General features: G+C 38.2%; 1 protein-coding gene across 1 annotated transcript in view; it reads right to left on the bottom strand.

Moving 5' to 3' along the window:
- TMC1 (transmembrane channel like 1) overlaps nucleotides 1-2,777 on the bottom strand; it is a 209,765-nt gene extending 206,988 nt beyond the window's left edge. The window contains exon 1 of the mRNA XM_056806326.1: nucleotides 2,698-2,777. Within this exon, the coding sequence (XP_056662304.1) occupies nucleotides 2,698-2,713 (16 nt within the window). The 5' untranslated portion in view covers nucleotides 2,714-2,777. The remainder of the gene's footprint in view (nucleotides 1-2,697) is intronic.
- Between the last annotated feature and the right edge of the window lie 9,836 nt (nucleotides 2,778-12,613).

The following is a 12,613-nucleotide window of genomic DNA, read 5'->3' as shown; positions in this document are numbered from 1 at the left end:
TTCTCATGGATAAAGGATCAGCCTTGGAATCAGGAAGACTTGGGTTCCAGTCCTATCTTTGATGCATATTAACTGAATGACCGGAATAAGATCCTCTCCCTCTCTGACTTTCCTTAAATTTCCAGTCTAAGAATGGGTTCATAACCAAACACAGGTGTACGTGTACGTGTGTGTATTTTGATCTAAAACAATTCCACAAACTGTATAACCCATAGTTCATTGTCATTACACTAATTTATTGGTCTGAAAGTTTGAATTATCAAAATGTAGCAACCTTGCCTCACCCTGATTTCCTCACTAAAAGAGAAAGTGTAGCCGTGAACTGTATGACCATAAATTTCTCAGGACCCAAACTCTCTTTAAGACTATGCAGTTGCTGATCAGTCTAATCTACATTGGTAGGAGTTTCCTCCCTAAGTGTTTCCTAGACCAATGGTGGAACGTGTGTGTGTGTGTATGTGTGTGTCTATGTATGGATGTGTATCCACCAATGGTGTAGGAAACATGTATATGTGTGTGGAGAGGGGGAAGCAAAAGGGGGAGAGAGAGAGAGACAGAAACAGAGATGAAGCAGCATAGTAAGTAAGAAGTCCTAAATTCAAGGTTTAAATCTGACCTTTGACACACATGCATGACTATGATTAATTCATCTAATCTCTTGGTGTTCTAAACACTGTCATTTTAAGCTGCAGTTAATAAGACCATAGATTTAAAGTTGGAAGAGACCTCAAAGGTCATCAAGTCTAACTCCTTTACTTTATAGTTGAGGAAACTGAGGACCAAAGATGTTAAGAGTTTCCCAGTGTCACACAACTAATAAGTGTCTGAGGTAGAATTCAAATTCTGGTCTTCCTAACTCCAAGTCAAGAGCTCTATTTATTACTGAGATGAGAATGTTCATCAGTGAATAGGGTTTCTATGGCATAAATCCCATAATCCAGTGAAAACTCAGGACTATTGATTCCCCTTACACTCCAAAAAAATTCCTTTTTTGCACTGTTTTTAATGTAAGGACTCTGTTTGTTCTTGTCTAAATCAATTTGTCCATTGTGCAAAATATTGAATATTCTAGGTAACACACTTAATGCACCATAGCTGCATGATAAATATTGAACAACAAACACACGGTTGCTATTGAGGCAAAATAGCCTAATCAAAGTGATGGGGAGGCTGAAGAGGATGGATAATGGTGCCTTGGTTGCATTATCCTTTGTCATGACTTCAGGTCATTCTGCAAATGCCATAGTTCATCGATGATATATAATATTTGCATCCAAATTACTTTGAGACTGTCCAGTTTACAAACACCAAAAAGCCTATAGAATTACCTAAGATTTGGCTCTTGCCCCCAAATCATGAAAAGTGAACCACACCCTGGTAAAAGCTAATATGCAGTTCTGGTCCATTACCAAAAGCTTCCCAGAGAATGAGCACAAAAGCCTTGAAAGAAGTGCTCTTTCCGATGACAATAAAAATGCTTGGATAATACTTATCACTAAGATACTCCAGATGTTTGCAGTCAACTAAATGCCTGAATGCATTCAATAGGGGAGGACTCAGATTCCAAAGGCAGCCCTGAAGCCAGATTGCTTTAATAGATTATCACTTAATGACATCCTCATATTCACTTACCAGTCTAACATTAAATACATCAAACCAAAAGATGATTTTCCCCAACATTGCTTATGCATTAGGATTTCTGTCCTAGAGGAGTATATCCATTTTCTACACAAGGGAAAATAAAAAAAGAAGAAAGAAAAGAAAAAAAAGTTTTGACTAGTTCCTTTTGCTGGAAAATAGAGTTGAATTGAAAACAGCCTTGTAGCAGATAAAAGCACACCAGCCCCCACAGAACCATTGTCATTGGGTCAGAAACTTAACCACTGGACCATAGAATGGGAAGGGACCTCAGAGACCATCTAGTCTAACCTCAGTTTACACATCAGAACACTGAAGTCAATTAAGTGACTTGTGGAAAGTTACCCAAGTGGCACTCATCAAAGGTAGGACTGGAACCCAGGTTCTTTGAATTTGAGAGAGAATGTGGCTCCCACTGCACCACATTTCATGTACCTGTTCATGTACATGCTAAGCAGCCACCAAAGTAAGTCATACAAAACATAACATAACCCATTCCCATTCACACTGCCTAGACCTTTCACTTCAAAAACTGCCCAAGTTTTATGTCTCTTTTCTTTCCCTTCTTTTGACTCCCCTTCCTCTCCATCTCTGACTTTCCTTAAATTTCCAGGCTCAGAATGGGTTCACAACTGAACACAGGTGTGCATATGTGTGTATATTGCTCTACAACAATTCCACAGACTGTATTACCCATAGTTCATTGTCATTCCACTAACTTTTGGTCTGAAAGTCTAAATTAACAAAACGCACCATCCTAAAAGAGAAAGTGCAGCTGTAGATCACAAGATCATAAATTTCAACTTGATTCTTGGAAAATACTCTGGATTCCCCTCACCAGGGAAATCAGAAATCAACAAATAAAAGAAAAAAATGAAAAGCAAAGGTAAACTCTACCAAAATTTCAAGAACAAAGAGACTGCCCAGAACAGAATAGGAAAATAAATCAATTATCCTACCAGAGAGAGAAACCCCAACTTTGAAAAAGCCTTCCAAGGCTTCTAAGGATCAAAGACTAACCCGACATCTCCTAAATTTGTTCTTTTCCTTTGAAATTACCTTTTTTGGGTGGCATCTTGACAATGTGTGGACAGGCTGCCTGGGCTGCCGACTGACTTTGAGAGAGACAGCAGGTTGAAAGGATAAGTGTTGCAGGGCAAGCATCTAGTACATCAACACACTTTTTGCCTGTCACTAACAGTACTCCCCTGGTGCCATTTCACAGTCTGAAATGTAAGAAGGTACTAATTTCCTCACCCATCAATTTTTCATGAATGTTTAGTTTATCATTTAGGGGTACAATGCTCAGGTCAAAAGGATTACATTTGGGGGTCTCATACTGAAAATAAAACCAAATGGAGAATATGCTGCAAATAAACTAATTTGGTATTGTCACAACTCCACATATGTTGTCTGCCTGAATTTTAAGCTTCCACATTTTGTCTCCTCGCCTTACAAAGTCTGAAGAAGCTGATTTCCTCTATTTAGGGGCAACCTGGGTGACCATACTATTAAAAGGGGTCAAGAAACACAGACCATTTTAATACCTGTGAAATTTAATTTAAATGAATTATATGAGTTATAGACACAATGAACTCTTTGCCTAGAGTTCAGGGCTAAATAGTAATAGGTACAGTTTGCATTTACATGTTGGGAAACTTGGGAGCACACTATGTAGTTCCCAAGGTTTCTGAAAATAAAAGTTTGGGGTACAGAGAAGTCTGCTACTTCCACAGGGAAATTTTACATTTTTCTTTCATAGATAATTTCTGGCAACTGAACAGTTTCTCCCTTTGAAAGAGGGAGAAAAAACCACCCTGTTTCTGAAAAGAAATAAAAATGAATTGGAGAGAGCTGAACCAGAGGCTACTTTTTTGAGAGAGGGAAAATGCTGACTTTCTCTGGTTACTCAGATGATGATAACAGCCCTGGTGACTTTTGCCTTGGCTAACAGAATGCCTTTATCAGGAAGGATCTAGGTAGTCCATTTACACTGCAACAAGGTTTGCCTCTCAAATGGAGTTGTGCCCAGATCCAACCTTTCTAGGCTGTACAGATGAGCAAAGGAGTTTAAATCAACTCAAAAAGATCACCCTGCTAAGCAGGTCATCTGAAATCAGGACCTTTAGGGTGGGCCTTTTTTTGTAAAGAGATTAGAATATGGAAGAAAGACCTAAGAAAAGAGGATTTTAGGCCCTTCTGGGAGCTGGGATAATTCCCTCTGTAAAAGGTAATTCCTTCATCACTTCAAGAGATGAGTCCTTGATTATAATTCTTTGAGGACCTGGAAAGGTATCAGACATAGGCAGATTGCTGTTGTTTCGGAAAGGATGAACCTGAGGCAGAGAATGTTGAAAAGTAATAAGAATGTCACAAACTATGGTGAGCTGTACATTCCTTCATTTGAGAATAGTAAATACAGAGAAGAAACAGGAGAGATTAAGAGGTACAATATTTTGTAATCCTAATGCACGAGATTAAGCGATACACTAGTTCTTCATCATCATCTTTATTTGGGAGTGGGATAGGAAGGGTCACTGTCATGTGTCATTTTCTTTAGTTTTCTCTATAGAGATGTGAAGGTAGTGATTGGTTGTTTAAAAAACTCCACAATACATATCTCAGTATGGAAACCAGCAAAAATAACTTTGAGATCCAATTCCATTTCCAATTACTTCTCAGAACTCTATTAGGTTAGCTTGCTTCCCATATTCCTTTAAGAAAGATGTATCTAGGTAATCTTACATTAAAAAGAGACAGAATAGGTGGGTACTATCATTGGAGTGTAAAGAACTGGACAGAGTTTCTATCATGAAATATCTCCCTTATTGCCATTTATCCCTTTGGGTCTTAAGGACTTTCCAACTTGGAAGAGTACACTACGAAATAACTACCCATGTAACCTTAGGTGTCTCTTCATTTTACTTGGTCTCAGTTTCCTCATCAGGAAATGAAGGGTTTGGAAAAAATCACATCCAAAATCCCTTCCAAATATAAGCCTATGATTTTATTACTCCTTCTTAACTAATATTTTAGCAGGGATAACTTGGCAGCAGAAAGCAAAATCTTACAATAATGGAACAAAGGCTGGGTATCTGAAGTGACAGGAATGCAGAAGGAAGGGGGAAGTAGGAAACTTTCAAAGAAATATTTATAGAATAAAATATACTGTTAGAAGAGATTTTAGAAGACATCTAGTTTAACTCTCTCATTTTACAGGTAAGGAAACTGAGGTCAAGAGAAGGTAAGTGACTTGTCCAAAGTCTCAAGGTAGGAAGCAACAAAGGCAGTATTTGAATCCTGGTCCTCTTGAGTTCAGATCCAACACCTTTTCTACTGAACCATGATTTTGTGCCTCTTTTCCCTTCAAAATTTTGCCAAAGATCAGTTCCATTCCTATGTAAGAGAAACACCTCAACAACTATGTAGTGTACGTTCAAAAAAAATCTATACATCTACAAAATCCCCCCCACCTAAATTCTATCTTCATTCATTTCAATTCCATTCCACAAACATTTATTAAGTGCATATTATATGCCTGGGCTGCTTTAGAAGATTAAGACACAAAGACGAAACAGACAGAGACAGAGAGATTAGATAGAGGCAGAGATTGAAAAAGAGATAGAGAAGGAGAAAGACATACAAACAGAAACAAAAACAGACCCAGACAGAAAGATAAAGAAAGGGAACAGCAAGGCAGAAACAGAGACAGATGCTGTTTTAAAAGAAGTTATGTTCTTTTATTCCTTACTCATGTTTTTTAGAGGCAAAGTAATTATGAATCATCAAAATAACTCAGTATTTATTTTTTAAACCCTTACATTCTATCAGAATCATTACCATTTATTGGTTCTAAGGCATAAGAGCAGTAAGGGCTAGGCACTGGGGATTAAGTGACTTGCCTAGATCACACAGCTAGAAAGTATCTGGGGCCAGAATTTCTAACTTAACATTTATAGAGTTTAATATTTACATGTAACTTTACATGTGCTATCTCATTTGATCCAAACAACAACCCTTCATGAATAAAGAAACGGAGGCATACAATGATTAATGAACCATGTTACTGGGGTCACATAAATGTAAGTGTCCAAGGAAAGATTTGAACTCATCTTCCTGAATCCAACTACTGCTTTCTAGCTACAGGACTATCTAATTGTCTTGAAGACTTCACTTATGAACCCAGGAATGGTGGATTCACTGTATTGCCTCCTCAGTCCCTAAAGCCCTCCTCTAATGCTTTATTGAGGTAGGAAAATGTCTTTGGATTCTCAAAATGTATGCAAGTGAAGCACCAGCTCTCACAGATCTTGGCAAACTTGAAATGCTTTGAGTTTGGGGAACCCACTATAGGTTCCTTCCCAGTTTGGTAGCATAACAATAAATGTTTCAGTAGTACTCTCTCTTTGGAAGACTATTAAATTATAGAGAGATTCCCATTTCTGTTGGTAGAAGGGTCAAAGCCAACAAAATTACAGATTCTTTATGGGGACTCATAGATCTAGAAAAACCTGAAATTACAGGTAGTTCTACCCACTCTCATTTTTACAGATGATGAAAAAGACTCAGGGAGTTTAAGTGATTTGACCAAGGTCAACCAAGAAGTGGGTGGCAGAGGCAGAATTAAAACATATGTCCTCTGATTTCTAATCCAATGTTCCATCTACTTACCATGCTAGGTAGTATGATGAATGAGTACCCAGAAGACCTGAGTTGGGATCCTGCCTCAAGCACTTACCAGCTGTGAATCTTGAGTAAATTATTTAATCTCTGTTTGCCTCAGTTTCTGAATCTGTAAAATGAGAATAATACCTATCTCCCAGGATTGTCATGAGAGTGAGATAATACATATAAAATTCTTTGCAAACATTAAGGTCTTATATAAATGTTAGTTATCATCATTGTCATATAATGACATATAGTTACTTGAAATATATGGGTATTTGTGCATTTGTTTACTGCGTTTGCTTTTCACTATTCCTTAATCACATCTTTGTCCTCTTATTTCTTCTCTAACTAAAGCAACATATGGTAAATACATTTCCATAGAAACTTTTGTGGAAATCTAACCAAGAGATATGTTTAGGTTATTTTCTGTCATGTTCCCTAATATCTCTGATTTCTTTTAGACTTTAGGGTACATATTACAGTGTCACAATTTGCAGAGTTGACTCATTTATCCATTTGTACTGTGTCCAAAGTTTTGGTTACTCAGAGCATCACTCTGTTATTTATAGTTTTGTCTATGGTAGCATTGTCTCCTTTGGAATATAGGTGTCCAAAGTTCAGAGACAGTTAGACTCAGTTACTTTGAATAGTGCTTAACATGGCGCCATGATCTCAGAAAGTCCTTAAGAAAAATAGTCTGATAACAATGAGGATGACTATGTGAAATCACGGAATCATGGGATTGAAAGAATCTTGAACACTTTTTTACATTTCTCTGCCTTCAGTTTGTACTACAATTTCTAAAAAAAAAAAATGAAAAGAATTCTATCCAGAGACAAAGATCTTTTGACATCTCTAATATCAGAAATTGTCTTCACATCATTAATTCGAAGCATATATTCAAGACTGCTCTATATGACCATTTCATTTCACTGGGACCTCAGTGGAAATGGGCGGGGAGTAGGGAACTATCAGTGCAAAGAGGAAGAGAAAAGGAAGTCTGGAGAGATAAGGAAAGAGGAGAAAGTCCAGGGAGTTACCTAGAATACAGACCTTTAATCAATCAACAAGTATAGATCAAACATCTATGTCCCAACCATGCATTAAGTGCTAAAGATACTTTTTTTAAAAAGAGTAAAAATAGAATTCCGGTTAAGATGGCGGCTTAGAGAAAGCTAAAGCTCAGATCTCCGGAAAACCCTTCCCTACCGATCTCAAACGATAAGCTCCTAAGGCGCCGAAATTCAAAACGATCAACAGCACAGACCCTGGGAACCCTCCTCCTGGACCTGGACCCGGATCAAAAGGTACGGCTCCCCTTAAAAGCCAGAACCCGAGATCCCTCGGACCTCAGGGGTAGGAGCGCAGAGTCCAAGGCTCCCAGAAGCCGCAGCCCGGCCGGGCTCAGAGAGCAGAACCCTCAGGGCCTTCTACAGTCCCGGTGAAAGTTACTGCCTGGGGCTTCCGCTGCAGAGAGCTGGTCGAAACAACAGCAACCCTCAGGGCGGGCAAGACAGCCTCACGGGCTGGATCCTGCTATCCAAGTCTCAGTGAAAGTCCTCGCCCTCGGAGCTTGGGCTAGCTGCAGCCCATCCACCCCGCAGGCCGACAAAACAGCCTCACGGCCAGCGATTCTGAAGGCAACTTCCGGAAAGCGAGCCGGGGGGAGAGTGTGGCCTCGTGGTCCGACCCTTCCATTCCAGTTCCAGTGAGGCATATTCAGTTTAACCCAGGGAAAGCTCATAGACAATCAGCCCAGGACTAAAGCCTCTGAACACCAGACAGAGACAAGAAAAACTAATCCTCCACATTCAGAAATGGCAAACTCCACAGAACCACAGAAGCCCCAAAATACCAAGAAAAATAAGAAGAAAGGGGCGACTTTGGACACATTCTATGGAGCCAAAATACAAAATACAGAGCAGACAGAAGATAATATAAAAGAAAATGCTCCAAAACCTTCCAAAGGAAATGGAAACTCTCCACAAACCTATGAAGAATTTGAATCAGAAATGACCAAAAAGATGGAAGCCTTCTGGGAGGAAAAGTTGGAAATAATGCAAAAGAAATTCACGCATCTACAAAACCAGTTTGACCAAACTGTAAAAGAAAACCAGGCTTTAAAGGCCAGAATCAGGCAGCTGGAAGACAACGATCGTGTAAAAGAGCAAGAATCAATAAAGCAAAGCCAAAATACCAAGAAATTAGAAGAGAACATAAAATATCTCACCGACAAGGTGATAGATCTGGAAAATAGGGGGAGAAGGGATAATTTAAGAATAATTGGACTCCCAGAAAAGCCAGAAATAAACACCAAACTGGACATGGTGATACAAGATATAATCAAAGAAAATTGCCCAGAGATTCTAGAACAAGGGGGCAATACAGCCACTGACAGAGCTCACAGAACACCTTCTACACTAAACCCCCAAAAGACAACTCCCAGGAATGTAATTGCCAAATTCCAAAGCTATCAAACAAAAGAAAAAATCCTACAGGAAGCCAGAAAAAGACAATTTAGATATAAAGGAATGCCAATCAGGGTCACCCAAGACCTTGCAAGTTCTACTCTGAATGATCGTAAGGCATGGAACATGATCTTCAGAAAGGCAAGAGAGCTGGGTCTCCAACCAAGAATCAGCTACCCAGCAAAACTGACTATATACTTCCAAGGGAAAGTATGGGCATTCAACAAAATAGAAGATCCAACTTTTTGCAAAGAAAAGACCAGAGCTCTGTGGAAAGTTTGATACCGAAAATCAAAGAGCAAGGAATACCTGAAAAGGTAAATATTAAGGAAAGGGGAAAATGTTATCTTCTTCTTTTACTCAAACTCTCTTCTATAAGGACTACATTTATATCAACCTATGTATACTAACATGTGGGGAAAATGTAATGTATAAATAGGGGGTAAAGAAAGACCAAATAGAATAATGGTTCTCACACAAAGATTCACATGGGAAGGGGAGGGGAAGAAAACTCCTATAAGAAGGAGAGGAAGAGGGGGGGGGGTTACTTAAACCTCAATCTCAGGGAAATCAGCTCTGAGAGGGAAAAACATCCAGATCCATTGGGATCTTCAATTCTATCTTACCCAACAAGGGTAAGGAGAAGGGAAAACCAAGGTGGGGAGGGGGAGAGGGAGAACAAAAAGGGAGGGAAAGAGAGGGGGGAGGGGGAGGGAACAAAAAGGGAGGGACTAAAAAGGGAAACATCAAGGGAGGGGACAAGGGGGACTGTTTCAAAAGTAATGCTGGACTAAAAGGTAGAGCCGAAGAAGAAAAGGTTAGAATTAGGGAAGGCAATCAAAATGCCAGGGAGTCCACAAATGACAATCATAACTTTGAACGTGAATGGGATGAACTCACCCATAAAACGTAGACGAATAGCAGAATGGATTAGAATCCAAAACCCTACCATATGTTGTCTTCAAGAAACACACATGAGGCGGGTTGACACCCACAAGGTCAGAATTAAAGGATGGAGTAAGACCTTCTGGGCTTCAACTGATAGAAAGAAGGCAGGAGTGGTAATCATGATATCTGATAAAGCCAATGCAAAAATAGACCTGATCAAAAGGGATAGGGAAGGTAATTATATTTTGTTAAAAGGGACTATAGACAATGAGGAAATATCATTAATCAATATGTATGCACCAAATAATATAGCACCCAAATTTCTAATGGAGAAACTAGGAGAATTGAAGGAAGAAATAGACAATAAAACCATACTAGTGGGAGACTTAAACCAACCATTATCAAATTTAGATAAATCAAATCAAAAAATAAATAAGAAAGAGGTAAAAGAAGTGAATGAAATCTTAGAAAAATTAGAATTAATAGACATATGGAGAAAAATAAATAGGGATAAAAAGGAATACACCTTCTTCTCAGCACCACATGGCACATTCACAAAAATTGACCATACATTAGGTCACAGAAACATAGCACACAAATGCAGAAAAGCAGAAATAATGAATGCAGCCTTCTCAGATCACAAGGCAATAAAAATAATGATTAGTAATGGTACATGGAAAACCAAATCTAAAACCAATTGGAAATTAAACAATATGATACTCCAAAACCGTTTAGTTAAAGAAGAAATCATAGAAACAATTAATAATTTCATCGAGGAAAATGACAATAGCGAAACATCCTTCCAAACCTTTTGGGATGCAGCCAAAGCGGTAATCAGAGGTAAATTCATATCCCTGAATGCTTATATTAACAAACAAGGGAGAGCAGAGATCAATCAATTGGAAATGCAAATGAAAAAACTGGAAAGCGATCAAATTAAAAACCCCCAGCAGAAAACCAAATTAGAAATCCTAAAAATTAAGGGAGAAATTAATAAAATCGAAAGTGATAGAACTATTGATTTAATAAATGAGACAAGAAGCTGGTACTTTGAAAAAACAAACAAAATAGACAAGGTACTGGTCAATCTAGTTAAAAAAAGGAAGGAAGAAAAGCAAATTCACAGCATTAAAGATGAAAAGGGGGACAGCACCTCCAATGAGGAGGAAATTAAGGCAATCATTAGAAATTACTTTGCCCAATTATATGGCAATAAATACACCAATTTAGGAGAAATGGATGAATATATACAAAAATACAAACTGCCTAGACTAACAGAAGAGGAAATAGAATTCCTAAATAATCCCATATCAGAAATTGAAATCCAACAAGCCATCAAAGAACTTCCTAAGAAAAAGTCCCCAGGGCCTGATGGATTCACCTGTGAATTCTATCAAACATTCAGAGAACAGTTAATCCCAATACTATACAAACTATTTGACATAATAAGCAAAGAGGGAGTTCTACCAAACTCCTTTTACGACACAAACATGGTACTGATTCCAAAACCAGGCAGGTCAAAAACAGAGAAAGAAAACTATAGGCCAATCTCCCTAATGAATATAGATGCAAAAATCTTAAATAGGATACTAGCAAAAAGACTCCAGCAAGTGATCAGAAGGATCATTCACCATGATCAAGTAGGATTCATACCAGGGATGCAGGGCTGGTTCAACATTAGGAAAACCATCCACATAATTGACCACATCAACAAGCAAACTAGCAAGAATCACATGATTATTTCAATAGATGCAGAAAAAGCCTTTGATAAAATACAACACCCATTCCTATTAAAAACACTAGAAAGCATAGGAATAGAAGGGTCATTCCTAAAAATGATAAACAGTATATATCTAAAACCAACAGCTAATATCATCTGCAATGGGGATAAACTAGATGCATTCCCAATAAGATCAGGAGTGAAACAAGGATGCCCATTATCACCTCTACTATTTGACATTGTACTAGAAACACTAGCAGTAGCAATTAGAGAAGATAAAGGAATTGAAGGCATCAAAATAGGCAAGGAGGAGACCAAGTTATCACTCTTTGCGGATGACATGATGGTCTACTTAAAGAATCCTAGAGATTCAACCAAAAAGCTAATTGAAATAATCAACAACTTTAGCAAAGTTGCAGGATACAAAATAAACCCACATAAATCATCAGCTTTTCTATATATCTCCAACACAGCTCAGCAGCAAGAACTAGAAAGAGAAATCCCATTCAAAATCACCTTAGACAAAATAAAATACCTAGGAATCTACCTCCCAAGACAAACACAGGAACTATATGAACACAACTACAAAACACTCGCCACACAACTAAAACTAGACTTGAACAAATGGAAAAACATTAACTGCTCATGGATAGGATGAGCCAATATAATAAAAATGACCATCCTACCCAAACTTATTTATCTATTTAGTGCCATACCCATTGAACTACCAAAATACTTCTTCACTGATTTAGAAAAAACCATAACAAAGTTCATTTGGAAGAACAAAAGATCAAGGATATCCAGGGAAATAATGAAAAAAAACACATATGATGGGGGCCTTGCAGTCCCTGACCTAAAACTATATTACAAAGCAGCAGTCATCAAAACAATTTGGTACTGGCTAAGAAACAGAAAGGAAGATCAGTGGAATAGACTGGGGGAAAGCGACCTCAGCAAGACAGTATACGATAAACCCAAAGATCCCAGCTTTTGGGACAAAAATCCACTATTCGATAAAAACTGCTGGGAAAATTGGAAGACAGTGTGGGAGAGACTAGGAATAGATCAACACCTCACACCCTACACCAAGATAAATTCAAAATGGGTGAGTGACTTAAACATAAAGAAGGAAACCATAAGTAAATTGGGTAAACACAGAATAGTATACATGTCAGACCTTTGGGGGGGGGAAAGGCTTTAAAACCAAGCAAGATATAGAAAGAATCACAAA

This window comes from Monodelphis domestica, chromosome 7, assembly GCF_027887165.1.
Source record: "Monodelphis domestica isolate mMonDom1 chromosome 7, mMonDom1.pri, whole genome shotgun sequence".
Lineage (NCBI taxonomy): Eukaryota > Metazoa > Chordata > Mammalia > Didelphimorphia > Didelphidae > Monodelphis > Monodelphis domestica.
Note: the sequence above shows the minus strand (reverse complement) of the source record. Positions and strands in the feature narration are given on the sequence as shown.